The sequence below is a fragment of the Opisthocomus hoazin genome, chromosome 11, assembly GCF_030867145.1.
Source record: "Opisthocomus hoazin isolate bOpiHoa1 chromosome 11, bOpiHoa1.hap1, whole genome shotgun sequence".
In the NCBI taxonomy this organism is placed as follows: Eukaryota; Metazoa; Chordata; class Aves; order Opisthocomiformes; family Opisthocomidae; genus Opisthocomus; species Opisthocomus hoazin.
In genome coordinates, this window is record NC_134424.1 from 19,596,501 (window position 1) to 19,623,709 (window position 27,209).

Below are 27,209 nucleotides of genomic sequence, written 5' to 3' on the forward strand. Positions count from 1 at the left end.
GATCTCCCAGAACAGAGACTTTGAACAATTTGTTGTTTATATGATGTATTTATTTTTACTTGTGTTTCATGTCATTTTTTAAAAAAATAATAAATTGTAAGTTGGTATAACTGCTTGTAGTTTCTCTTTTTTTTTGTTTGTTTGTAAAAAGAATGTCAAAATCTAAAAAAGCACTGTGGTTTGGAGTGGATTGGGGCCGGGCTGGGCACGGGCATCTCTGCAAACCCCAGGTGCCCTGTTGGTGGAGCCGGGGCTCAGCAAGCAGCCGTGCCCCGCTGCCTCTGGCGGCATTCGGGCTCCGCAGCTGCCCGGGCGAGCCCCTCGCCAGGACACCGCGCTGCTGGGGCTGTGCCGGGGAGCCCGTACCCCGGAGGGGAGCGAGCCGGCGTGCAGGGGCCCCAGGCACGCAGGCGTCCGCAGTGGGCTGGGTGCTGCTGGGTGCTAGGGAACCTGTTGTGAGAGCTGGCGGTTTCCCTTCTCGGTCCTCTGTGCTTATTATTGCTGCTGATAACGATCGTTATTAAGAGCCAGGGGAAAACAAGGAGAATAAATATTCTTGCAGGGTGTAAATAGCTTTGAGTCTCAGAGGGCCGGTGTGGGCGGTGTGCCGGGGCCCCGGCGTGCCCCGTGGGGCACAGGGAGAGGCAGCGGGGACTGGCAGGGTCTGAGGTAGTAACAGCGAGGCATGTTCTGCACGGGAAGCCAAGAGATGTCTCGGAGGTGATACCCGCACGCAAGAAGGACCCCGGAGAGACCGGGAAGGGAGCTGCGGGCGGCCCTGGCTCCCTCTGACTCCTCAGAGGGGCTGGGGGTGCCTCCGCACCCGGCCGTTCTTGCTGTCCGGGGACAGGTGCTGCCACTTCTGGTGCCAGGCTTTCTGCCGCTGCCTTTCCTGGTGCCGCAGCGAGTTGCAGTAGGCATCCAGGCTGGTGCCCGGCGCCCCCAGGGCCCGCGGGAAGCCCTTGTAGCCTGGGTTCAGGTCAATCCGGGGCTGGGGGCTGTGGTGGGTCCCTCCCGGCTCGGCCCCCTTGCTCCAGCTATAAGGTGGCACCTCCATGGCCTCGTGCCGGATGACGCGGAGGCTGTACTGGGTGAGGGGCCGAGAGAAGGAGCGCTCCACCGCCTGGCACTCGTAGGTGCCCATGTCCTCCCTCGCCAGCTGACGGATCAGCAGCCCTTGCTCCAGCACCAAGAAGCGGCCGTTGTTCCTGACCTGGGGCGAAGGCAGAGCACCAAGGGGTCAGTCCCCAGGGACCAAGCCACCCCTCCACCTCATCCCTGCAGCCCTGTGCCCCATACCTCGCTCAGGCCAGTCTCCTCGCCGTGCCGCACCAGCCACCGCACAGTTGTCTGAGGGGAGCGCGCCAGGCACTCAAGGAAGGTTGAGTTCTTCTGCACCCCAAAAACCAGCTTCACGGCAGCAGTGCCTGCGTGGGGGACAGGGCAGGGGAACGGGTGAGTACCTGCATGGGAGCTGCATGATGGGAGGGCAGCAGGGAATATCCAGTGCACAGAGTGCAGCTTGGGGTCTGTGGCGGACGGTGCTGGCACAACTGGTGGGCACTGGTTTCAGAGCGCCATGCTGCCCGCCCTCTCCGGCATTGCTGGCCCCCGGGCAGAGCCGGCTGCCTGCACTGGGGCTCCTTGACGGGGCTGGGGCTGGCACTCACCCTCTGCAGTGTCCTGGCACTGGCTGAGCGGGTCAGACTTCAGCACGTCCTGGCAGCGGGCACGCCTGTGGGAGAGCAGACAGGGCTGTGGGATGGCACCCGCCCTGGGCTGTGGGACCCCTCCATGGCAGAGCACCCAGGGAAGAAGAGGAGGGCTGGGGGATAGTCAGGCAAGGTGGCAGCGGTGTCTGTGCTGATGGATAAAGCTCCAGGGCCGGCAGCTTGCCCTTCCCTGCTCCTAATGCCATCGCTTCGCAGGGGGACGGCAGGGCTGGCCCGGGTGGATGCTCACCTCTTCTCAGTGAGCAGGTGAGGGGCGCAGGTCCTCCCGTCCCAGGTGCAGTAGGGGTCCCTGGCCAGGCAGCAGTCGGTGCAGGTTTTGCCGTAGAGCTCGCAGCGGTACAGGGAGAGCTGGAGCAGCCCGTGGGCGCTGCTCACAAACAGCTCCTGCTGCTCGGGCAGGCAGAGCGGCGACAGTCGGTACCCCCAGGCTGGAGACCGGGGCTAGCCGGGGAACTGAGCTCCCTGCCCTGTGCTGAGTGGGGGCACTGGGAGACACGGGGAGTGGGGGCCAGGGCCTGCCACCCCCCAGGCTGCCCTGGCAGGAGCCCGTTCCCTAAATGTGCTAGCCCTGAGGCCAAGGGACCCAGGCAGTGTGGCTGGGGCAGCAGCCAGCTGCCCTCTGTGCCCTGTCCCTTGGCTGCTTTAGGAAGGAGCAGGAGGGAGGACTCACCCGCTTCGGTGACAGCTTCATGTCCAGGATGGGAGAAGGCATCTGGAGGGGAAGGAGAGGTGCAGCAGTGTCGGTCCCTGCTGGATGCCCCAGCCTGCCAGTGGGACTGGGACCCTGGGGTGGCCCTGGCCGACGTCCCTGCTCCCAGCTCCTCCCGCTCCATGCAAGCAGCCCGGGCTGGCCCTGCTCAGCGTGAGCAGCACAGAGCAGCCCTGCCCAGCAGCGTGCCTTCGAACCTGGGCTCAGCCCTCCCATCTTAGTGCAGGCTCTGATGTGCCTCCCACATCCACCCTGGAGACTGGACGGGGAGCTGGGAGATGGCTTGGCTCCGGTCCCCCTGGCTGCCCTCCGTGCTAACAGCCATGGGGGGCACCAGCAGTGAGGCAGGGACCCTCCCCTGTAGAGGCCAGTGACTTGCTGCAGCATCTCGCAGGGAGGATGCCACGGGGCGAGGGGAGGCCGCCTGGTCCAGCCCTGGCCTGGCCTCCTGTACCTTAGTGACGCTGATCTCCTCCAGGCTGATCACCTCGGTGCCGCGGCTCGCCCCACCGGCCAGTCCCACCTTCAGGACTTTGCCTTCATCTGTGAACGCAGCGGGAGAAGGAGCTGTCAGGGCTGGGAGCCACCCGAGCTGGCGGGAGCGGTGTGCCACGCAAGCAACCGTGCGCTGACAGCGTCCCCAGAGCTGGGGTGCGTTCCCACCTGTGCCGAGGAAGAGCACGTCGTAGTGCCGGCTCTCCGTCTCCAGCCTGTGCACCAGCAGCCGCCGCAGCCGGTAAGGTACGTTGACCCTCACCAGGACGGGCTGGCGGCCCTGCGGGTACACGGGCTCCCACATCAGCTGGTGGGCGCGCATGAAGCTGATCACCTCGTCGGGGAAGTCCTTGGTGGACTGCAGCAGGGGGTCGTAAGTCTCGCTGGGGCACTGCGTGGCGGCACGAGGGGCCACGTTAGAGCCAGTCCAGCCCACCCCGCTCCCCTCACCCCTGCCCCCCAGCTCCTTACCGTGCCAGGACGGGGATAGGGGATGCGGCCCTTGTATTCCACCCAGCGGTAGTCAAATCCCTCCTTGTGAGCGAAGGGGCCGCTGAAGGCAGCTCTCACGGCTGCCATGGAGTAGACGCAGACGGCAGAGCCGCTGAAGACACCGCTGCGGGGGGACGTGGTGCTGTCAGTGTGCCCGCTGGTCCAGGGGAGACAGCCACATGCACACCCATGCCCCTGTGCCCACACTGTCCCCTGCCAGCCCCAGAGTCGCGCACGGCACCCTGGGGGTGACAGGAATCCCTTTGGCACAGCCAGTCCAGCCTGGGGGACCGCTGGCTGTGCCGATGCCAGACCTGGGAGTCTGGCAGCTGGGCTGGTGAACCAGCTGCAGAGGAACCAGTGGAATGGCCGGTGGCCCTTCCTCTCCCAGCTGGGTGCTGGTCCTGCCCTTCTCCCCCTCAGGGCTTGCCATGGGGCAGCACTGGTGAGGAGCTGGGGGTCCGGACTGCCCCGTGCAGGGCCCAGCCAGACCCCCGCGTACCTGGAGATGGTGAAGAGGCCAAAGACGAGGGGGTTCTGGGGGTCCCGGGTGCGCAGGAGGAAAACATCCTCTGCAAAGAGAGGGGTGGAGATGAAGTGCCCTGGAGGTGGAGCACAGGTCCAGAGGATGCAGGCAGGCGTCCTCGACGCCATGCCCACCGCCCTGGGGTGTCCTGGCAGGAGCGGCCGTGGTGGAGCAGCGTTGCTCCTGGCTGTAGAGCAGGCTGTGCGCTCACCGAGCTGGTCGAAGTGGGTCTCGGTGCCCTGGGGCCCGGGGATGGAGCACACCAGGCGGGCCTTGAGGAACGTGCTCCAGCGGTTGATGAGGCTGCGCTTCCCTCCGACGTCGTTCTGCCGGGCACCAAGAGCCGGGCTCAGCCCAGCCTCTCCGAGCCTCCCCCACCGCCGTGCGCTCCTCAGTCCCCACAGGGGAACACCCGCAGCCCTGAGCTCTCTGCTCTGTAGGGGGGCTGTGCTGATAACCCCATGCCTTGTGCTGGCCCCTGCTTGGGAGGTCTTGTGGCCCAGAGGAGGTAAAAGCCCACCCAGTGGGACACCCGGGCACAGCAGGCCGGCCTTTGGTGACTGACCTTGCAGACCCGGGCCACCCTGGCATGGATGTGCCGCCTCTCCCACTGCCCCGCTTCCGTGGCCGTCTCACGGAAGAAGATGTAGACCTTGTCATCGTGTGGGTTGTAGGTATCAGGGATGGCATAGGCGCCAACAAACGCGGGCTCTGCGGGGGAAAGGAGCAGCACAGTGTGGCCCTGTGCCCTGATCTGACCCTGTTGTGTTGTCCTTGGAAGCCCTTGGGAGCACAGTGAGATGCTGAGAGTAGGCAGGGTGCCCCATGGAGACCCTGCTACCTGCGAGGCAGAGCCCCATTCCTGGTGCTCGGGCTGCAGAGTGCATGCTAGTGCGTGGGTCTGGCCAGAGGATCCCTCAGTGCTTCGCCCCGGAGAGGAGAAGGGGGCCAGACCTCTGAGCTCTGGACCCAGTGCTGGCCCCAGCCTCCTCCCTGTCCCATGGGTCCCCCTGCTCCTACCGTGTAGCCAGTGGTCCTGGTTCTGCTCCGTCCGGATGTAGCTTTGCTCGGCCCCGTGGACCCAGGTCCGGAAGAAGGCAGCGCTGCTGCCCATGAAGTCACTGGAGGTGCCCGAATAGAGCTCCCCATCTGCAGGGTCAGAGTGGGCCGTGGGTGGGCTGGGTCCCACTGTGGGAGGGCCCCTGGCAGGACACCCCTGTGTCCTTGGAGTCTTGGGGAGTGTGGAGGGGGCACAGCCTGGCTGGCACCCTGCTCCAGACCCGTGACCCAGCACGGCTTCTAGCCCCCAACCCTCCTCTCCCTTCCACAGCGCCGGCACGAGGCGGGCGGGCTGGTGACACCGCACACCCCCATGCGCGAGCCGCTCGCTCTGCACCCCGCGTCCGTGATTCTGTGCAGGACCCGCGAGGCCGGAGTGAGCCAGGGCAGGACCAGGCTCTGCGGGATGGCTCCTCTCCCTCGCACCCGCTGGGGCACCAGCCCAGGACCGCAGCCACAGGCAGCAGGGCAGGGCGTGGGCACCGCTGCCAGCGCCTCCCAGCACGGACCGTTCCCAGCGCTCCCACTTACCGACGAGGAGCCCCGTGAAGGGTTCGTGGGGGCTGTATGGGCATCGTCCTCGCCCTGATTCCAAGGAGTGCGTCACCAACCGCATGAGGGGAGCCCCGGGACCCTGCCAGAGCCAAAGTGGAGAAGTCAGCCCGGGGCGGGGAGGCTGGAAGCAGGCTGGGCATGTGCAGCAGAGTGGGAAGGAGGTTGGTGTGCTCAGCTCTACAATGAGCGGATCCCTCGGGAGACTTCCAGGACCAAGTGCCATCCCCATGGGTCACCCTGGCACTGGCCAGGGCTGCTTCTTGCCATGGGCAGCAAGGCTGTGCAAGTGTCAGGGACCATGCCAGGCTGGCTGGCCACTGTCCCCCATCTCCGGGGCACCCTCTCCCCACTTGCCACCTTCTGCAGTGGGGAGGTGGCTGACCAGGGTGTCCCTCACCTTCCCCCTGGCTCCCAGCTGGATGAAGGCGCAGACGGGCTGGTAGGAGCCGGTCCCGCAGGCGAACACGTGGCTCCTGTTGAAGGGCTGGAGGAGGCGGATGAAGTTGGCACACTCGGTCTGCTCGAGGGGAGAGGTTTGTTAGTGGGTTGAGCCCAGCTCTGGGTGCTCGTGTCCAGCCCCGTGGCGTGTCTACCCGGGAGCCTGAGCCTGGCCAGATCCTGACCTGGCAGCCAGTAAGCTCAGCCTAACCCCAGCTGGCTCAACACTCACCTCAGGCAGACCCCCACGCTCCCTGTCAGGGGGATGTGGGTGTTTAATATCCGTGGCAAACCGCAGAAGGCTGTGAGCTAGGGCTGCCAGCACTGCTTACCTCCACGTTCTTCCCCGCCAGCTGGCAATGCTCGACCTGCTCCCTGGACGCCGGCCAGAAAATCTGCAACACAGAGACCCCACCGATGCAACCCTCCTTTGCTTCAACTGCCTGGGCTCCCACGGGCACCGGTGGGAAAGGGCTCAGCCAAAAGCTGCCGCCAGGCTCAGGCGCACGGTGAGGACGCGGGGCTGCTCTGCCACAGGTCTGACACCCCCCGGGGTCCGCAGGGCCCGGCCGAGCTCAGCAGGCAGCGGGCCAAATAGGCTCAGAGTGGGTCTGGCGTGGGGACAGAGCCTGGGTGGGCCACGGCACGCCCAGCCGGTGGGCAGGCTCTGCTGGATGCCGGCCCGTGGGAACGCCAGGCTGCAGCGCCTTAATGGGCTTCCCTTTCGCTGGGCTTGGGCTGCGCACCCTGCCAGCAGGATGTCTTGGGATGACATTAGTGGACTCGCCGCTGCGGTTGTGGTAGCTCTTGCAGCGGCAGCAGGGACTGGGTGTGATAGCAGGGCTCCGGGCACTGCCCTTCCACCGGCACCCGGGGTCCACCCGGGTCTCCTCTCCTGGCCAAGCTGCCCCATCCCTCCCCGGCTTCGGCCGGTCCCAGCGGGACTCAACACCGCCAGGGATGGGTTGGCCCCACTGATTGAGACATCCTGGTGTAAATGTGTCCCTGGTGATGTTAGAGCCGCCCGGCTCGGAGCACATCCACCTCCACGCCTCGGCACTGGAACAAGGAGCATCTCCCAGGGAGGAAGGGGCCAGCCTGGCCAGGGTCATGCTCACAACCTCCTCCCAGCGCTGACCTTCTCGGGCTCTCTGCTGGGATGGTCCAGGTGGAGCAGGAAGATGTGGTTTTTCGCTCCCACCATCAGCCAGGCCCTGTCTTCATCCACCAAGAGGGCTTGGAAATCCAGCCCTTCCCCTGAGGCCAGCAACAGGCGAGAGCTGTTGGATTTCAGCAGATCTGAGGAGCACAAGGTAGGAGAAAAAGAAACCCATCTGTGAGCGACACAGCAAGCAGCCAGCAGCCCTGTGCTCCCCCTCTCCGGGTCAGCTCTGGCTACCCACCCCTGCCCCATGGGAACACAACTTTCCTGCCACTGCCTTCGCAGAAAAACAGCACCCTTGATGCCCCAAAGCTCATCATGAAGCCTCCTCCCATGAGGAAAAAGCAGTGAGACACCCCTACAAAGGGCAAAACTGCCCTGACCTTGCCCTGGGCTGGTTTGCAGGGCGCGAGGCAGGAGAGCGGTGCGGGCCAAGGAGCCCAGGTTGCTCAACTTCCAGCCTTTGCCTTTCCGAGGAGCTCTTGGAGCCTGCAAGCCTCTGCACCCCGAAACCATGGAGAGAGGGCTGAGAACACAGGAGACTCGCTTGCTGTAGCTCCCACCTTCTCCTGGGCTTCAGACTGAAAGATTTTACATGAAAAAGGTTTTGGCTATTTGGTGGGACGAAGCATCTTCCCAAGGGAAGGCTGTACAGAAACACAGCTGCCACAGCCCAGCCTGGACGCCGCTCGCCGCCGCCCGTCCCCAAGCCCTTTCGGCTGTGAAGTGGCTGCTGGCTGCTGGGCTTCACCCCAGGCACAGGGATGGGCAGGCGGCTGAGTGCCCTGGGACGCACAGACAGACAGATGGACGGCCGGTCCCTGGCCCAAGGAGCTTGTCAGGGAAGTCCCCAGCTGCGTCCTGGGTGCCACTCTGACCCCGCAGCTGCCACCCCGCGTTTCCCCCGCTACGTCCTGAGGCACAGCCTAAACCCAGCCTTAGACCAGCTCAGGAAAAGGGCTCTTAAGAGCACCCCTTTGGCACTGCTGGAGGGAAAAGCCGCCTTGCCCAGGAGGAAAATGAGCCATGGACCCGGCGCGGTCCAGGAGGAGCAGGGACAGGGCAGCGGGGAAGGCTTTGCTCTCAGGCTGTCGCTCCTCCTGTGCGGCAGCCTGGGGGCGGCTGGCATGGCCCCTCCGGCACAGTTGCGGGTGTGTGGGTGTGCGAGAGGGACAATACGCTCTTGTGTCTTGGCTGACTGCTCCTGAAACAGCATCTCCGGGGCCCGCACCGGTCCGTGACGTGCAGCGCCAGGTTCTGGGGCTGGCTGCCGGGGCGAGCATCCCCCAGCGCGGCCGGGGCGGCTGCTGCGCCGGACACGGGATCGCAGCAGCTGCCGCCCCAGCGAGCGCCTGATCCCGGGGATCAAGGCAGGAGACACCAGCACCGAGACGGGCCTGAGGGCTGCCAGAAATTCTAACACATCTCTTTTCCAAGGTGGCGGGATCTGGCTTGGGAGAGGGTGCAGGGTGGCTATGAGAGCAGGGCTCTCCGCTTTGTTGCAGTGTGTGGAAAGGAGCCGTGGGACGGAGAGACGGGGACGGGCTGCTGCTGGATGGGGACAGGAGCGCGACTGGAAACCCGAGGTGACCTTTAAGACCCAGGCTGGGACATCACGAAAATCCTGTGGAGGGAAGGAGTGTGCCAGGAACGGAGGGAGGGAAGCTGTCACGGGGAGCCGGGTGGATGGGAGCGCAGGTGGGGCGTACGTGGGGACGGGCACGGCTCCTCTCAAAGGGGACCGGCTGCCCCGGGAGGTTGCGTCTCTCTTCCTTCCACCCCGTTTCCAGGGCAGGGGGGAAGCGTCGCCAGTGCCTGCGAGCTGGAAATGGCACTGACGTCTGCTCGTCCCCGCGGGGGAAGGACCTGCTGGGCCCCAGGCAGGAGGCAGGGATCGCTGCCCGGATCCACGCCGCCGCAGCCAGGCTGGCTCCCAGCTAGCGTTTCCTTCTCCCCTTCCTGTGGTGTCAGAGCTACCGCGGGACACATATCCCCTTCTCCCAGGAGCCGCTCCCAGCTGTGTCGAGGAGCTCCCGGCCTTCCTCCTGCTCCCACAAAAACTGTGCACAGCCCCACTTCACTCTCCCCTGTCCCTCGAGCTCGCATGGGGCGTCCTCTGGATGCCACGGCTATGGGGAGGCCGATTTCCAAGACATTTCCCACCAGCTGAATGGGATTAACAGCCGAATTCCTGTCCCTGCCTGCGGGCCATTGTCACCACTGGGTCACCAGAGGGCTGCTGTGTGTTGCCAACCCTCCTGTGTCTGCCAACACTCCCAGGACCTGCCGGATCCAGGAGGAAATGTCAGCAGGGCACTGGGGAGTCAGGTCGGGGTGGGAGGGAAGGTCGAAGGTTCGTCAGGTGGGTGGGTGTCATTGAGCGGAGTGGGGCAAGGCTGGTCCCAGGGGATGTCACCCGCTGGTCCCCCCTCTGACCTGTCCTGGCCCCGTCCAAGGACAAGGTCAGGCAGGACGATGGAGGAGCCCTCCCTACTGCTGAGAGTAGGACTCCCTGCCCTACACTTGCACAGTGAGACCTCTGGCAGCGTCAATGACCAGGAGGGCTCGAGCCTGGCTCTTTGGTATGGTTCTGCTCCCTCACCAAGCGTATGTCGAGTGTGGTGGATGCAGACCCTGTACGCGGGAAGCTGCTGCGCACAAACCAGCCTCTTCTTGCTCCCAGTCCAGCTATACACACAGGGTGTTTGCTCCAAGCCCCGACCCTCGAGGCAGGGAACCAGGCGTGCTCCGCAGCAGCTGCGCTGTGGCTGAACCGATGGGTGAGCCCAGAGGAACATCCTCTCCTTTGTGTTCATTATCTCCCAAGGCCACGGTGTTTTTCTTCATTGTCGGGACCACTGTAACCGCCTTGTCCCATCCATCATCTCCGCCTGCCCCTCAGCCACAGCGTCCTCGGTGCAGGGCGACCCTGGGCTTCCTGGGGTCAGAGCCCGGCTGTGCCGGGGGGCTGTCCTCTCCCCTTCCCCCAGCCACCAGACAGATCAGACCACAGAGGAGATCCCTGCAGCCCAGGGGAAGGTTGCCACTAAATCGGGCTCCAGCCCCTCACTGCCGTCGGCTGAGAAGGGACGTGCCAGCGCAGCTTTTGGTGCCGATAGCCAGAGACCCATCAGCCTCTCACGCTCCTGAGCGCTTGCTGCACGGTGATGGCTTCTGGGTCATGCCCGGCTGGGCTGGCTGCAGAGCCAAGGCTGGCAGCAGACCCATTTGCCAGCTCCTAGCTGTGCCTGCGCCGGATTATTACAGTAAGCGGAGCCGGGAGGCGTGCTGTGGTTTCACTGCACAGCTGCACTGCTGCATGGCCGCAGAAAACAGAGAGGCTCAGCTCCGGGCAGCGTCAGGGCTGACCCAGCCTGACCCAGCTTACCCAGAGGCTGCCTCTCGCGCGGCCGCGATCGCCGGCGTGCTATTATAAACCTCCTCCTCGCCTCCGCGGCAGGGTGGGAGCCGCTGCTGTTGTTCCTGGCCCCGTGCCCTGTGCCCCATCCTTCCTTTTCTCTCCCAGCCTTCGGTGCTGTCATTTCCTCCTCGCAAGCCTGCTTGCATCTTCTCCCCCTGCCCCGAAGGGCTCTGCCTGCCTCCTCCACGCTGGGATCTGAGGGCAAGGCTTATCCTGTAGACAGATGCTCAAAGGCCTCCTTGTATTATTTTTTTTCTTGGGGTTTTTAAACCTAAACTTCTCAAGGCATTGTGTCCTTGAACCTGCTGTCTGTGAGTCACATCCCCTGCCATTGTTCACATTGTCCTTGAGCCCTCCTGATGCTGGGAGCTTCCTCTCCTGCCTCTGCCCAAGACTTGAGGGCTCTGGGCATGTCTGACCCCAGCACACTGAGGGGCTTTGAAGTCTGCAGTCCCTCTGCGCTGCTGCTGCCCCAGCAGCCCTGCTTTGTCTCCTCTGGCTCCAAGGAAAGGCAGGCTCTGCACCATGTTTCCGCGCCGGGGTATCAGTGGGGACCATCTCCCCACAGGGATATCCTGCATCCCTGGGAGGTCCAGCCCTCTCCAGCCACCAGCCAGGGGCATCTTCCACACCACCAGTGACCACTGCTCAGGGAGCAGCTTCTCAGGGTGATGGAGCAGGCCAGGAGGATGGCCCCAGACCTTTGAGCGCGATGCCGATGGGCAAGCCACACTGCTGCCTCAGAGGTGTGGAGTAGGGCTGGTTGAGCCCTGCCGACTGCCGCGTCCAGGGCAGCACCAGGGATGTGCTGAGCTGTCTGCCTGCCAGAGCAACTTGCTCTTTTTCACATAGGAGAAGCTGAATGCAGGTGACTTGGCCAAGTCCTTGCTGTAGGTCCATGGCAGGGTGACCGGGTGCCGGGCTAGCAGGGCTCTGCTCTAACCGCTCGGGTCATTCCCCTGCAGAGAGCCTTTCACTAGAGACTCTCCCCATCCGTACTTCCCTGCCAGGCTGTGTACTGTGCTACCTGTCAGCCTGCTCCTGTTGCATCTTCAGATGACAAGGGAGAGGCCCCCCTTTGCATCAAACACAAAAAGAGCAAACTGTGCCTCCTCTGAAGAGCTCATAATCTAAACAGAGAAGACAGACGCACGGGGGAAGGGTGAAGTGCAGCAGGGATAAGATCTGTCCAATGGATCAGCCTCAGCACAGCAGAAAAGGAGGGATAAGGGCAGAAGGGCTGACTGGGGCAGGACTGTGCTGGTGAGAGGCAGAGGAAGGGGCCAGCAGCAGTGCCTGGGGCTCAGTGTCCCCGTTGCAGTGTGAGCATGACAACCTGGGGCTACCCAGCTCAGCTGCAGCCCAGGACACGCCAGGAGATGCCCAGAGTGAGTCTGAGCAGAGCCATCCCTGCTGGTCCCAGCATTGTGCTGGACCAGGGCAAGGTGTTCGCCGCTCAGCGCCCTGCTCTGATGCCAGCAGCACCAGTGCAGCATCCTCAGGGGCTGTGGCCATGAAACACCCCAAGGGCTCAGCGTGTGGAGAGGTTGCAGCCATAACTGCGCGGCTGCTGCCTGCCTCCCCCCAGCCCCGGCTGCCCCTTTGCTCCCCGCCCGCAGGATGCTCTCCCAGCCCTTCCAAGCAAGGCACAGACCCCTGGGAAGCCCACCTGGGTGTCCTTACCCTTGTAGGCGAGGCGAAGGCGTGGGGCATGCTGCTTCCATGCCTTGCTGCTGCCTGGCTGCTGCAGGAGGAGGCCGAGGAGGAGCGCGGCAAGGGGCAGCCTGCGGCCGGGGGCACTTTGCATCCTGGCGCTTGGCAGCAGCTCACCCTCACAGCACCATGGTCCAGCGCTGAGTCACCGCCACCAGCTGCAAGCAGAGAAGGGGGAAGGCTGTGCGTGGGTCGGGACTCCTGTCCTGCCGGGTCCTGGCTGTAAAGGGTGCTTGAGGGACGTCAAGTGACAGCTCGGTGGGCCAGCCCATCCCCGAGGAGATCACAGAATCACAGAATCACAGAATCACAGAATAGTAGGGGTTGGAAGGGACCTCTGTGGGTCATCTAGTCCAACCCCCCTGCCGAAGCAGGGTCACCTACAAAGGAGATGCCAGGAGAGACCCGTCGGAGAGGAGCCACCAAGAGCAAGTGGCCAGCCCCCCGCACACCCGAAACCAGCTGGGGCTGCTGGGCAGCCTGCTGCAGGGAGGAGGCAGTCAGGGCCACCACGAGCTCGGCGTGCTGGGCTGTGGCTGGGAGACACTCGGGAGCTCCAGCCCCTGTCACTCAGCAGGGACTTCAGCAGACCAGCGATTGCAGCCTGCCTAGGGGAGGTGTGCGGCACGATGCCGGCACGCCCATAGCATGTGGTACTCAAGAGCACTTGGATATGAGCATCCTGGAAGAGACTGACATGAGGTAAGAGACGAGGAGTGCTTGGGGAGTAAGTACACCCTCCAACATGCTCTCAGAGCTTGGGCGTGCTTTGCTAAATATCTGCTCAGAACCCAATGCCTGGCCAGAGCCTGGTGAAGGACCCCTAATGTTCATCTTAGCTCAGGGTTAAATCTTGTCCCTCTTACTCCAGGGAGAATTCATATTTTGGAGTGCTGTCCATACAGCCCACGTTTGTGATCCCTTCGGCATCAGCTGCGGCTGTGTGTGTACACGACACACGGCTCTGGCCGGTAGCTCTGCGAACTGCCGGGTCACCGCAGACCTCTCCGAGGCCGCCAGCATCCTCTGGCTGCGGGCGCTGCAGGCTGGAGGGACTTGCTTCCATTTACCCCCCCTCGGAGGGGCACAGGGTTTCACAGCCCTGACCGCCAGCTCCCACACCTCCGCGGGGAGCGGGGCTGGCCTGGCAGCTCTCACCAATTAATTCAGGCAATTTAGATGCTTTTTCCCTGCTCACAGATGTCCCAGTCCCTAAATGGCAGCTTTGACTGACTCCCCCGCTTGCTGCATGTGAAGTTCTGCCAGTCCCTTGGTTGAAAGATTTAAAATGAGCCTTTTGGCTCTTTCCTGGCCAGAGGCTCTTGGCACCAGGCGCAGGGATCTCTGCCGCCCAGCGAAGGGCTGTGTAGGAGGGATGGTGTAGCCGAGCCTTTCTGACTGCCTTGGCCTCTGCTTTCCATAAGAAGGAGCACTCGGCTCTGCTTCGGGAAGTGGTTTCGGGCTTGCGGAGTTGGGGTTTCTCTCCCTCCCAGCAGGCAGGGAGCTGGCAGCAGCCCACGGCCGGGCTGGGGTGCAGCCCCTCGGCACAGCTCTCCTGCCCGCTCCCTGCCCTCGCTGCTGCCTTGGCTCTTGCTCTGGCCAGCTCCGGAGCCTTGCCCTGTCCCAGGAGACCTGGCACCAACCCAGGACCAGGATGCGACCTCGGGGTGGAGGCTGTGCTGGTTTCTGTCTCTCTCTGCTTTGGGGCTTTCTCAACCCATCTATCCTGGTCCTGGGCACTTTTTGACAGGCTAACCGCCTCCTAGGAAAGAAACCCACAGACATGATGGCTTTAGCTAGGTTTAACTTGCTCGTTGCTTGACCCGTTGACCGTGGAGAGGTGGGTTTCCCAGGTAGGAACCCATCAGCCACACTGGGGACCCGCTAACAGAGAGCGCTGACCCTGCTTCTCCCACAAACCCCTTCCCAGCAGGCAGAGACGACGAGCGGCTTTCCTGTGCCAGGGATGCTCCAGCAACCTTAGCTCTTCCCCGCACTCAGCCGTCTGCAGCAGAGTCTCCCAGAGCGTTCTGCACGCCCCGAGTGAGCACTGCTGTCCCGGGGTTCATCGCAAGGACATGCTTGGGATTTAACAGGGAATTTTTTTCTTTGCCAAAGTGCATTCGGTTGCTGGAGGACTCGGGAAAATGCTGGCCTCTAATTGCAGTTTTCTATAAATGGAGCAAGGCCTGTGCTAGGCTTAGGTTCGGGCTAAGCCAGCCCTGGAGGGGAACCTTTCGTGACCCGGAGCTCCACGCCGGGGTGGGTCGGGATTCTGTGGATGGCAGGCAGGGCACGGCTCCTGCCTCTGGGACACGCTCACGCATGGCACGGGGAGAGCTGTAGGGATGCTTTGCATGCCCACAGCCGAGGCCGGGGTGGTGGGGTGGGCATGCACGCTCCCATGTACGGCTCGGCTGTACCAGCACTTTTTCTCCTCGCCCCGGTGATGCCAAAGGCAGGTTTGATGGAGGCAGGAGCCGCAGCCACACACAGGAGGAACCCAGAGCCCTGGCAGAGCTGGTTGCAGGGTCAGGAAGGGTGAGGATCTCACTAGAGGGGCTTGCAGTAGATGAGGAAAGAAAAACCCGTCAGAGGACCACGGCCAGGAGGAGAGGCTTCCCCTGTACGCCATTTGTTCACCAAGCCTTTGGGGCTCCCCGCCATCGTGCCCAGGCAGCGGCGAGGGACTCGGCACGTCCGCCTCCAGACGCACAGCTAAAATCCCAGCAGCAGCTCCCGGACCCACTGTGCCCGCAGCCCCGGGCGCGGGGACATCCCTTCGCTGTGCCGGTCGGAGCGGGGACGTCGAGGTAAACACGGCAGGGCCACGGCCCCTGCCTGCAAACCTCTGCCCGAGTCTGCCCGGAGGGGAAGAGCCCGCCAGAGGCAGAGTTTACACTGCGAGGGGGAGCGCGGGTGTCTAGTGGATGGAAACAAGCTGCGGATGATGAATCCAGGGTTAAATTAAACACTCCCGACAGCTTTAAATAATCAACTGTCGGGAGCTGCGACTGTTTCGATCTCAGTTTGGGGAAGGAAGCGCTGATGAGGGCAGGCTGCCGGGCGAGGGGATGGCTGGGGGTTAAGGCAGGAGGGGTTTCACACGTGTGGGATTGCAGCCCTGTTTCGGGGGGCTGGCAGTCGCCAGCAATGCCTTGGTGTAGGCAGTGTGGGCTGACTTTGTGCCAGCAGCAATCCAGCTATGCCCCGGTGCCAGCAGTTACCCGGTGCCCTCCCCTCCCTCCCCTTCCCCTGGGGACCTGCAGAAGTCCAGCAGGTACGAGGCTCTGGGCTGTCATCTAGAATCACCGTTTCATGGCACTGAATTTTTCCCGTGGAGACAAAGTCCCTGGAAGGTCTTATCAGAGACTGAGCAGCACAGGGAAAAGACAAATCCCTCCTGTTTAAGCTGTGCGGGTATGGGAGGGAATTGCTTACCCGTGAAAGCACCAATTTCCTCCTGACAACGCCTATTTGCTGCGATGCCACGAATAGTGCAAAAACAGCCCAAATTTCAGAGGCAGCAGGGCCCCGGCTGTGGATTTATCAGGATATGCATTATCTCCGAAGGGGGACGAGCACGCTGAACTCGAGCTGCTCCGCGTTCCTGCGGCACTGACAGCAGCCCCCGCGCTGCCTCCCAGCCCGGCGCAGCCCGCCATGTGCTCCACCACTTCCACAGGCCCCGATTGTGTCCCAGCTAATCCCCACACGCCGTCCACGGCCCGGTGCCTTCTTCAGTTACACCGCAGGGCTGACTGGGCTGTGGGCAGGGGGTGAGGTGCTGGCCCCCAGCAGCTGGGGCACCTCAAGGGAGAGGAGCTGGGGAGGGGAGAGGGGCTGCACCCCGGTGCCAGCACTGAGAGACTTGGGGAACTGAGACCCCCCCCTCCCTGGGGCTGGTGCTGGCCGAGGCTCCCCAGCAGCCAAGCCCCAGCTCCCGGACCCCAGCCCCATGCTCCTGCCTCCCCTGCAGAAGCCCTGGGTGCGGGTGGTCCCCTCGCTGCCTGGGAGGGCAGGTGCTGCTCTCCCACTTTCGGGAGCTGGGGGAAAGGCGTCTCATCTCGGCAAAGAAACTGGGGGGCAAAGCCAGGCGAGGAGGTCCAGCAGACAGGACAGCCGGGCCCCACCATCAGGGAGTCTCCTGCGCTCCCTCGCCTCCCCACAGCTCAGCCCGCGGGCCCATCCTCGGCACGCTGGCTGTGCGCGTCGGTCTGCGCCACGCGACTGCGGGGCCACGCGTGCGGGGAGCGTGCCCGGCTGGAGCTGTTGGGCGTGCGCCTTGGTGTGCGCCCCTGCCCATGGCTGCCCCTCTCCCTAACGCACTGCCTGTCCGCTCCCTGCCCACGCAGGCACAGGAACCCTCCCTGCTCAGCCCAGGGCATCGGTTGCTCCCTCCATCCCGTGCAGGATGATGGATGCCCCAGCAGCTGCCGCGAGAGGCAGCTGTCGTCCTGCTCCAGCTGGGAGGACAAAGCCACCGGGGTGGGCCCCCGGCACCCAAGCTGCCTCCCCCCGAGCTGCCTGGCTGCGGCAGGACTGACGCTGGAGAAGCCTGCCATTGCTGAGCTCTTTGGGGCACAGAGGCACGGGGTGCTCCTGCAGCGTGACACCAGAGTTGGGACCACAAAAGCCAGAGGTGAAGTGGCACTGGAGTGTCACAGTGTGCCCTGAGAAATGGCAGGTTTCAGTGAATCCCTCGGCAACAGAGGTCACACACGCCCACGCAGAGCCCCAGAGATCAAGAGGAGCAGATTTTGGAGGGTTTGAATGGAGGAATTGTTGAACAGCAGCAGAAGGCTGGGGTTGCTCAAGCTTCGCCTGCATTTCTCTGCTGTCACACAGCAAGGCTGGCTGGCAGGCTCCCTTCCAGCCGGGACATCTCCTGACAGCCTCCCATGCTCCCACCTCCTGAGATTAAAGCCCATGATCGCAATTAGCCCCAGACCACCCTTTCTTGCCAACCATCGCTGCCGCAGCGTGCCCAGCGCTGCGAGCGAGGAGGAATGAGTCCCAGCTGCTGCTGGCACGCCACGGCCCGTCGGCACGGCACCCCTGCCAGGCACGGGGGTCCTCGCTGTCCGGTACTGGGTGATAACAGTGATGGGGCAGGAACAGCTGTGTGGTATCACCTCTGGGTGGTTTCAGGGGGGCTTCACTGCCTGTGGTGACACTTCAGAGCGTGAGCACTATTTTCTCCTTATAGTTCTTATGTGTCCTGATGTGCAAACGCTCCTGGTCCCTGAGACCTGGCATGTCACATTCAGCGCACGCCAGCTGTGCTGGTTCTTAGGCTCTGCAGCTGGTTTTCCTCCTCCCCTGCTGCATGGACAAAGCAGTGTCCATCCCAGGCTGCGAACGCATCCATCAGCGCTGCCCTGGCCCCCGGCAGAGCCCAGCTGTCCCTGCCCTTCCCTGCAGACTGCGGGTTCTGTCTGCCTGGGGCCTTGCTAGGTGGGAGCCGGCTGGGATCCTTATCTTTAGCTGGTGGGGGTGAATAAACCTTTATATTTGGTGGGGCAAATACAGCATCTCCTCTAACAGTGTGAAGTTTCAGCAGCTTAAGGCATGCTCCAGCTAGGACCACATCCTTTGAAAGCAAATAGGGAATTACCAAGCCCAAGGCTCTCCAGGATATTAATAACTGTTTATGAAGGGATAAGGAGCTGGCTTCACTTAACGTCCCGCTAATCCCTTTCTCCCGAGGCCGCTGGCTCAGCCCCTACCTTTCCCTTGCTACTGAGAGACTTGAAGCCTGCTCTGGCTTGGCTCTCGGGTGGCGGGCTGGGAAGGTGGCCCAGCAGCCGGGCTTGTCTGACTGCACAGCGATGGGCATGGTGATGGGTTGGAATGGCCGTGATTTCAGCCAGCAGTTCCCACGGGGCTTTTTGGTGTTCCTGAACGTGCTGCTTGAGCCAGGCCGTGCCACTCGAGTCATCTCCACTGTTCCTGCCTCTCGTTCACCCCAAGGGCATCCAGCACCAGGGTCACAGCAAGCCCAATGTGCAGAGAAAGCCGGAGGGAGACGCAGTGCAATTGCACTTTGCAAGTCTCCTCTCACCTAAAAAGCTGCCAGAGTACAGGCAGCTTCCAGGGCCACCAGGCTGCTGAGTCTGGGCAAATACACCTCGGGGAAAACCCAGGCAGGCGGGGACTTCTTGGGGCCCGGAGCGTGCTCTGACTCTCCTTGCCATACCCGCGCTGCCTTTCCCCGGCTCAGCTCATGGCTGTGTGCCTGCATCCCCAGCACAGGGCAGTGCTAAGGTCCTGCTGCCAAGCCCCAGCGCGCGGCTGCGGGATGCTGCCCAGGCCAGGGCTCCCGGAGGGCGCAAGCCGTGCCAGGATGCCAGCTGGCAGCAGCACAGAGGAAAGTTTGGAGGAAGAGGGCTGGTCTCCTCCCCAGACAACGCAGAGGGCCAGGGAGGTGGGACAAGTGCAGAGCAAGGGTGTCTCACGCTGGGTAGCAGCCCTACAGCTCACCTCAGCCCAGCCAGGATTGTCTTGGCATATTAAATTCCAGATTAACTTGGCATATTAAACTTCAAATTGACTTGGCATGTCAAACTCCCAACCTGTCTCCTAAAGCAACTAAGTTTAAAATTCTTTCAGGTTTGGGAAGGGGCTTGTCACGCTCTGATGTTGCAGTAGAGCAGAAGTACCCAAATAAGGTAGCGCCGAGGCTCTGTGCTGCCCGCTGCGCTGCCAGGCCAGCCCCCCGAAGCCTCGGGAGTCCCCAGGGGCAGCGCCGCATTCCTCGGAGCCATTTATACCACGCTGCTGCCCGCCGGCTGAAACCCACCCTTGTCACCTGTCCGCCACATGGCCCGACATTCCAGCCAGCCCTCGGCAGGAGCCGTTTTCTGGGCTTCAGACTTTCCTGGCCGTGTCTGGCTGAATCACACACATGCTAAAATCTGACAGGGGCTCCGAGGCCAGGAGTCAGCATGGGCTCTAGCCAGGGAGAGGTTTGCTGCTGCTTCTTGCCCCAAGCTGGCCAAAAAGCCTCTGCTAGGGAGAGGGGCTGGGTGACCCCCAGGATTTTCGTACAGAGCTTGCCAGCTCCTGGTCGCCAGCTTGAACCTGTGCAAGCTCAGCCACCACCAAGTGTCACGAGCTGCTGGACCTTCGGTGGCCCCTGGAAAAGAGGTGGTGGGCTTGATCAGGGTCCTGGTGGGCATGTACCAACATCCTAGGGCGCTTCTCTGGAGTGTCCCAGCGGAGAGCCGAGGGCTGGAGACAGCTCCATCCCCAGAGCTATCCCGTGAGAGAACCAGCCCTGGGGAGCAGAGGAGCATCTCTGCCTCCTGGACAGGCACGCTGCACTCTTCTCCAGCACTGCCAAGCCAGCTCCTATTGCCACCTGAAGCTGCTGAGGCTTTTTGCAACAAATCTGCACGATTTGTAAAGCACATTTCCCTCATTCACAGTGGGATTATTGCTTCCCATCTCCAGACCTACTGGGCATGGATGCTCAGCACCTCTCCCAGAGCTGTCGGCTTCACCACGTTTCCCCAGCTACAAACCCAGGGCCGTTCCTGGCGGGAGCTGGCTGCGAAGCACCTGCTCCACTGCTCAGTCACCCAGCTCATCGGCTCCAGCATCGCCAACCGACACGGCTGCCGGCCACGCTCCCAGGGCCTCTCACTGTCCCAGCCGGGGCCGCCAGCCTCCCCCGACACTTGAAAGCTCTGCAGTGTTTTCCTTTCATCAAGGGGAGCCCTGCTCTCTGCCCTTCCCGGCCCGCTGCACTAATTGGAACAGGCTGGGCAGGCATGGGGGGCTTTGCCAGAGAAAGTATTTTAATGAGGCTGGAGGGTGCCTGCACTGTTATCTGCTTCTTCTCAGAGTCTCTTGGCTGGGCTCCTCGGTAATTACAGCCTGGATTGCCGGGTAAGCTCTCTGGCTTGGAAGCCTTGGACCCCTGCAGAGCACCACGCTCCGGCAGCCTCCTCACCTTCACTCTGGCACGCTGCTCGGGGAGCCAGGGGACACGTCTTTGCCTGGGCTGAGCTCCCAAGTGGCTGGGCGACCTCCCAGCCCCCACCCCAGCAGCTCTGCTGCGGCAAATGGGGTTGTCCAGAGCGAGGCTGCAGCCGCAGCACAGGGTATTTCCTAGAATCGGCACCCGGCAGAGACACTGCAGATGGTCGGCAGGTCGTTCACCCCAGCTGGCTGCTCATTCATTCTTCCCCAGGAGACTCCAGGTCAGCCCCAGGCTGAGCTGAAGATGACGGCACATCTGGTAGGGGTTGGGGCAGGTCAGTCGCCGGTCGGCTGCCAGAGATTTGATGCGAGAGGAACCAGGGCGACTGCTGGCAGCAGCATGCTCCAAGGCAGACAGCTCCCTCGCTGCCATCTTTTAACTGCCTGGTCAAAACAGGGACAACCCAACCCAGCAGATGGTCACCAGTGGCGGCACCTCCTCCCAGCACGGCTCCCTGTGCCAGTATCCCCAGCTGGCCAGCCACCACCGCCGTGTACCATGACCGAGGCGCTGCTCCCAGGACAAAGCCACCCAGCCCTAGCAGGGCAGGGATCGACCCCAGCCATCCCACCTTCCTCCAGAGAGCAGATCATCCTCCTGCAGCACAGACCAGAGCTTGGAGAAAGCTCAGCGCTGAGCCTGGCTTCCCCACTGCCCATGCACAAGCAAGCATGCAGCAGTGCTCAGTGGCAGAGCTGTCACCACCCGCCTGCGTGGGATCTCGCACCGTGGGAAGACCAGTTCTTCTCCCCGTGGACAATGGACAGCCTGAAAGCGAAAGCCTTTTTTTTTTTTTTTCCCCCTCTGCAAAGTGCTCTGGCCAAGTTAGCTGACATCAGTGGTCTCCTCCTGGAAAGCAGGGAAGTAAACCCGAACTCGACGGTGGGAGAAGCGGCGCAGTTCCTGCGCACAATAAATGGCAGCCCGCCAGCGCGCGAGACAAGAACAATGGCCCCCCGCGGCCGTGGGCTTGCGAGCGGCTTTGTTTCAGGGAAACCACAGCCTGGGCAGGCTCCAAGTCAACTGGGGGTGACGTTCGCAACAATTGCGCTCCGTGCCGTGCCGTGCCATCCCGCCGGGTTGTGCCAGCCCGGAGCGCACACGTGGCGTGCCTGCAGGCACTGCGGAGCCGGGGGGGGGGATCGGGGGGTACGTGGGGTCGCCGAGCGTGGTGGCAGAGCCCGAGTATCCTACAGTGCCCACACCAGGGAATAATAAAGGGCTTCTCTCCGCCAGGATTATGGAGCACTCCCTCCCAGGTACCACGAAATCACGGCCACTCCTTGACATCTAGCTACAAGTAGACAATGGACTTTTATAGCTGTGATTTGGGACAATCCAGTCTCTAGGGAGGCAGAATGACTCGGTCCCCTGCACAGCGAGCCCAGCTCTGCAACCTTACACAGACCTTTTCCATAGAATCACAGAATAGTTTGGGCTGGAAGGGACCTTATAGATCACCTGGGTCCAAGCACCCTGCCATGGGCAGGGACACCTTCCACCAGCCCAGGGTGCTCAGAGCCCCATCCAGCCTGGCCTTGAACACTGCCAGGGAGGGGGCAGCCACAGCTCCTCTGGGCAGCCTGGGCCAGTGCCTCACCACGTTCAGAGGAAAGAATTTCTTCTTTGTACCTAATCTAAATCTCCCCTCTTTCAGCCTGAAGCCATCACCCTATGTCCTATCCCTATGTTCCCTTGTCACAAGCCCCTCTCCAGCTCTCTCGTAGGCCCTTTAGGCACTGGAAGGCCACAATAAGGTCTCCCCGGAGCCTTCTCTTCTCTAGGCTGAACAGTCCCAGCTCTCTCAGCCCTTCCTCCTAGGAGAGGTGTTCCAGACCTCTGATCATTTTTGTGGCCTCCTCTGGATCCATTCTAGAAAGGTCCAATATTGCCACTCAGTGCTTCAGCTTCTCTGGGCAAAAAGCGCCAGAGAAGGTACAGCCAGCTCCTGTGAGCAGGGGAAAAGTGACAATTAGGTGGGGAGGCGATGGCTGGCTCACAGGGATCAGAAAGGACCAAAGCTGGAGACCCAGTCCAGAACAGGTAAAGCTGTTTTCACCCCCTTTCCCGGTGCAGCTCATCCTCTGCAGGAGCTCCTTCCCACCCCGAGCAGAGGAGGGGTCCTCCAAGAGCGCAGGTGAAGCCACGAATGTCTCCCCGTTCCCCATCCAAACCCATTGCCAGCTGCCCCCAAGGCCAGGGGGTTTCTCAGCTGACCTCTGTGTCTTTTCTTTCAACACCAGCTTTGTTACAGCATGAGCGAGTGCCTGTAAAGACCTAATTACCCCGAGCTCCCGAAGACGCCTCTCGCTGTAATCCCAGCTGGAGTGGGGATAGACCAAACTTGGCGGAAGAGGCAGCTCCATGAGTCCAGGAGCCAAGGTTTACAATAAATCTTCATCCTTGTTGTAAACAGCCCCTGAGAGGGTGTCACAGGAGCATGGCAGAGAGCAAGGCAGCCAGAAACCCTTGCCGGTGAGAACGTCTGCCAGCCCTGCTTGGCTCAAGGGCTCGGTTTGGCAGAGAGCATCATCAGCAGCGAGTCCTGCCGAGGACCCCAGGCTTGGCTCCCGCTCCCTCTGCTTGAGCTCAGCGCTGCTTGGCAGCCCCGCAGCCCGGCATCGCCTCTTATCTCGCAATCTGAGATGGCTCAGGCCATGGCACCCCCTCTCCGGCCCCCACGCGCAAGCACATTGGTATTTGGGAGAACTCACATCCCTGGGGGGTTTCCTGTTTAAATCTCAACCTAAGGAACCGGAGCAAACGAACCCTGTCTTGCATCCTTGTGGAATTCGGCGAGATTAGATTAGGGATGAATTCTTCCCATATTTCTTATAGAGCTGATATCTCCATCCTGGTTTTTAAATTGACTTCCCCATCCCCAGCTCATAAATCACAAGGGTGTTTGTGTCTCCGTCGTTTTCAATACCCTTAACTCTGCGGGAGAAATCTATATGTCATGGCAACCCATCACATCAAGCCAGCGACCCATCGGGGCTGCCAAACCCCCCTCCCTTTGAAGGCTGTGCGAGGACTGGCCGGCGGAATGCTGGGACACGCTCCACTTGGCAAAGAGAATGCTCCCCGTGGCTTGCGCGCGGGTCGCGTGGCCGGCATGTGTGCGGGGTAGCTGTAACTGCGACCGAGTCTCCCAGAGCACTTTCCCCTTCCCTTGGCACAAGGCTGCATCCAAAAAATCCTGGTTTCCAGCTTAGCAGGAATTTCACAGCCATGCTCAGCAGCCCGTTTAATGCAGTGGTTCCTTATGGGCAATAAACTGCTTAACTGAACGCAGCCACGGCAGCAAGCTGAGGCTTGGGGCTTACCGAAGCCCAGCTACACCCTGCCTGCTAGGTGCCTCCTGACGATCTCCAGTGGGGAGAGCATCCCTCGGCCAGGCTGCCCGGCTGCCGTGTAGGGCTGCCCCACGCTTCCAGCAGCCATAATTCACACCAGAGGCGGTCTTATTTCAAGGATAGGAAGAAATAACCCTCTTTGTCTTAGCTGAACTTCGTCAAGTGCTTTGTTATTTGTTTCTAGACACAAACAAACATTTAGCCTTCTCCCTCCCACCCTCGCCCTGCATATCACAACCCCGCCGCGCCGAAACATCCACCCGTCGCTTTCACAACGCCCGAGGCGCGTAAGGCTCCCGACCCGCGGCCATCCCTACCCAGGCTCTGCAACGCTTCCGAGCAGCAGGGTTACTGGTTACATGGCTCCTCCGGAGAGCACCCGGCATTTCTCAGGCTCTGTTTCTTTTCCGCTGGCTATGTTGTACGTCCCGAGGTTTCCAACAGTGGAGGCATTGCAGAGCGGGAGGTTGAAGCAGCACAGCTTCTCTGACCCGATAGCTTTCACGGAGCCCGAGCAGGGGACCGTTCCCGCACGGGCCAGGGAAGGTAGTTTTTCTCCTCAGACCAAGGCGGTCAGAACTCCTTCCAGGCAAATAATTGATTTTTTTTCAGGCGGTGGGGGAAACTCTGAGCAGCGGCCAAGTCCCCAGCACGGGCTGGGCGGTTAGTGGCAGTCGGTCCAACATGGGACTGTTCAGCCTCAGCAGCAAAGCAGCACATCGAAGTCGAGGACCCCCAGAAAAACCCGCCCTGGGGACAGCCAGCTTTACTGCAGCCACCCAAACCTCTCGGACCCCGAGTTAATGTCTGTGAACAGACGTCCCCACATGGGATCGCTGCCGTCATCCCCACGCGGGACCACTACCGACATCGCCACGCAGGATCCCTGCTGACAACATCCCCTCGCAGGACCCCTGCCGACAGCCCCACGCGGGATCCCGGCCGACATCCCCACGCGGGATCACTACTGACATCCCCTCGCAGGACCCCTGCCGCCATCCCCACGCGGGACCGCTGCCGCGCAGCGCCCGGGTACTCACCCGCCCGGAGCCGCCCGCAGCCTCCGGCCCGCAGCCCCCGGCAGACCCCGGTGCCGGGAGCCGGCGGGGAGGAGCCGGGAGGGTTGGGGTGAGGGGAGGGGAAGGGGGGGCTCCGGGGCAGCCCCCGGTCGCTGCCGGGCCCGCAGCCGCGGGCAGCCGCCGCCATCTAGCGACACACGGGCCGGGGGCTTGCGCGAAGCCGGGGAGAGCGGCCGGCTTTTCCCGGCGAGATTCCACCCCTCCAGCTCCAGGGACACCTACGGGGGGGGGGGGGGGACACACAGTAACGCAGCCTCTCGGGCCCATCGCTCCTGTTATTTCCCGGGAGCTGGGAAACCGAAAGGCAGCGGGGCGGACGGGGTGATGCCGACTCAAGGCAGGAAATGCTGTGGGGAGGGAAATCGGGGAGGGTTTGGGCTCCGGCAGCGGCTCAGCGCGGTGGAGCGGACCCGGACATCCAAGGACCCAATTACTACACATTTACAAGACGTTTTTTTGAACTCCAGACGAGCTCTAGGCTGATGCCGCAGCCTGAACACCCACCAGGGGCTGGGGAGCACGGGGCGCGTTCCTGGAGCACATCTGGTTTGGTTCCATCCGAAAGGAATCCAGCTGACGCTCTCCCGAGCCGGAGCTCTCCAGAACTGCTCCAGGACACAATCCAAAGCGCAGTAAAGTGGGGAAAGGCGGGAGATCGGTTTCAGCAGTGCAAATTAATACACTGGAGCAGACACACCCCAGCAGGGCTCTGAAGAAAAGGGACTTGCTGCCCAACCACCCTACGGCCGGAGAGCTGCTGGGCCCCTCTCCTGTGCCCCAGCAAGGGGAAGGGCTCAAGCGAGCTGCCCAAGTTCCCAGCGGGGCCAAGGACGGTGTCGAGGCCCTGGGAGCACTAAATGGCCTCATCTGGGCCCCCACCCCACCCACTCACCCACCCACCTGCTGCCCAGTGGGCTGGGGGCTCTATTTAAGCCCCAGTCTGGGTTGTGAGCACTCTCCCAAGCTGTGCTGCAGATCCTGGCTGCTCTCCTGGATGAACTTCAGACTGGTGCAGGCAGCCCCATCTCCCAGATGGACCTCGGACCGATGGTACAGGCAGCTTTGTCACCAGCTTGTTGGCAGGGGCTGTCACTGCCATCCTGGGCATTGCTGCACCAGGGTGACCCTGCTCCTGCTGCTCCCCTTGACGGGAATCCAAACCAGCCCAACGCAGGCACTCCAGCTCCTCAGACTGACCCTCTCCTTCCCTCTGGATCAAGCCCGGTGTGACATGATGTGAGGTCGTGTAGTATGTAGGCAGATGGGCGTGCTGCAGCACAGGAGCGGCTCACCAGGGTTGCCTGCAGCAGTGGGGTTTGTAAGGTGATGACCAGAGGTGACTCCAGCAGGTGAGCTCCAAGCTGTTCAGCTGTTTCTGGGCCAGCCCATCCTCCCATCGTGTGCGACGGGGGGCTCTGTCCTTCCCCAGCTTCCTTGCAGCACACCCGAGTGCTCCGCAGGGAAGCGAGGTGTGCTTTAACAGTGGGGTGGGACTGGCCTCCCCCCGGCTGCAAACGGGCTGAGCAAGCCCTGCGCGGAGCAGAACCGTGCTCCTGGAGGGGATGAGACGAGCTTGTGGCAGCGCTGCGTGCCGCTGGGTTGGTCTTTGTGTTGCTGATCCGCTTCAGCCTCCCGGGGCCGGGGCCGGCCCTGTGCGCCCCAGCGCAAGCAGCAGGTGCTGGGCATGTGCCAGCACAATCATGGCAAGCTGCAGGTCTCCCCTCCGCAACTGGAAATGCTATAGAATCGTAGAATAGTTCGTGTTGGAAGGGACCTTTAAAGGCCATCTAGTCCACAAGCAGGGGCACTTTCAACTGGATCTGGTTGCTCAGAGCCCCGTCCAACCCGGCCTTGAAGACTTCCAGGGATGGGGCATTGACCCACCTCTCCGGGCAACCTGTGCCAGGGCCTCACCACCCTCACAGTGAAGAATTTCTTCCTTGTATCTATTCTGAATCCACCCTCTTTTAGTTTAAACCCATTACCCCTTGTTGTATCAACTGCTGCTGCCTTTTTCCTCTGCTGGGAGCAGCCAGGACACCTTGCTTTCCCTCCAGCAGCATGCGCAGCCCCTGAGGGAGGAGGGCAGGGCGTGCCGGGCAGGGAGCTGCCTGCAGCAGACGTGGCTGCTGGAGCAGCACGAGTGAGTGGGCAGCGTCATGGCTGGGGGGTCTGGAGTGCTCGGAGGGACACGCCGCAGCAGCAGGGCTCTGAGCACGCGAGGCAGTGTGAGCGCTGGAGGTCAGTGTGGGAGGTGTGTGTCCTTTTGGATGCCCATCGCTGTCGGGGAGGTTTATTCCCCATGGTGTGAGTCCCCTGGGCCAGCACCCATGGTGAGGGCTGGTGCTGTGGGTCAGCCTGGTGCCACCTTGTCCCAGTCAATGCCCTCCCCACACAAGCCCCAGCAGCGGCTTGGCCAAATCATATCCCCTTCAAAATGTGCTGGCAAAAAAAAATCCATTTAGAATTTGGACAAGGGCTTGT

General features: G+C 62.2%; 1 protein-coding gene across 5 annotated transcripts; it reads right to left on the reverse strand.

The window, feature by feature from the left end:
* Positions 1-34: 34 nt before the first annotated feature.
* LOC104334117 (semaphorin-3D-like) lies at positions 35-25,744 on the reverse strand. 5 transcript variants are annotated; one of them, XM_075433126.1, is made up of 19 exons: positions 25,626-25,744; positions 24,687-25,330; positions 12,274-12,461; positions 7,146-7,306; positions 6,340-6,402; positions 5,967-6,086; positions 5,546-5,648; positions 4,976-5,104; positions 4,521-4,666; positions 4,167-4,281; positions 3,932-4,001; positions 3,409-3,553; positions 3,106-3,328; positions 2,897-2,985; positions 2,404-2,445; positions 1,963-2,120; positions 1,671-1,735; positions 1,300-1,427; positions 35-1,213 (listed from the first exon to the last, which is right to left on the reverse strand). In XM_075433126.1, the coding sequence occupies exons 3-19, from the start codon at positions 12,395-12,397 to the stop codon at positions 797-799; spliced, it is 2,298 nt and encodes a 765-aa protein (XP_075289241.1). In that variant the 5' UTR covers positions 12,398-12,461; positions 24,687-25,330; positions 25,626-25,744; the 3' UTR covers positions 35-796. The 5 variants fall into 5 exon arrangements, with proteins under 5 accessions (XP_075289241.1, XP_075289237.1, XP_075289239.1 ...); XM_075433122.1 differs by having other exon boundaries at positions 1,963-2,174; XM_075433124.1 differs by lacking the exon at positions 24,687-25,330 and having other exon boundaries at positions 1,963-2,174.
* Positions 25,745-27,209: the final 1,465 nt, after the last annotated feature.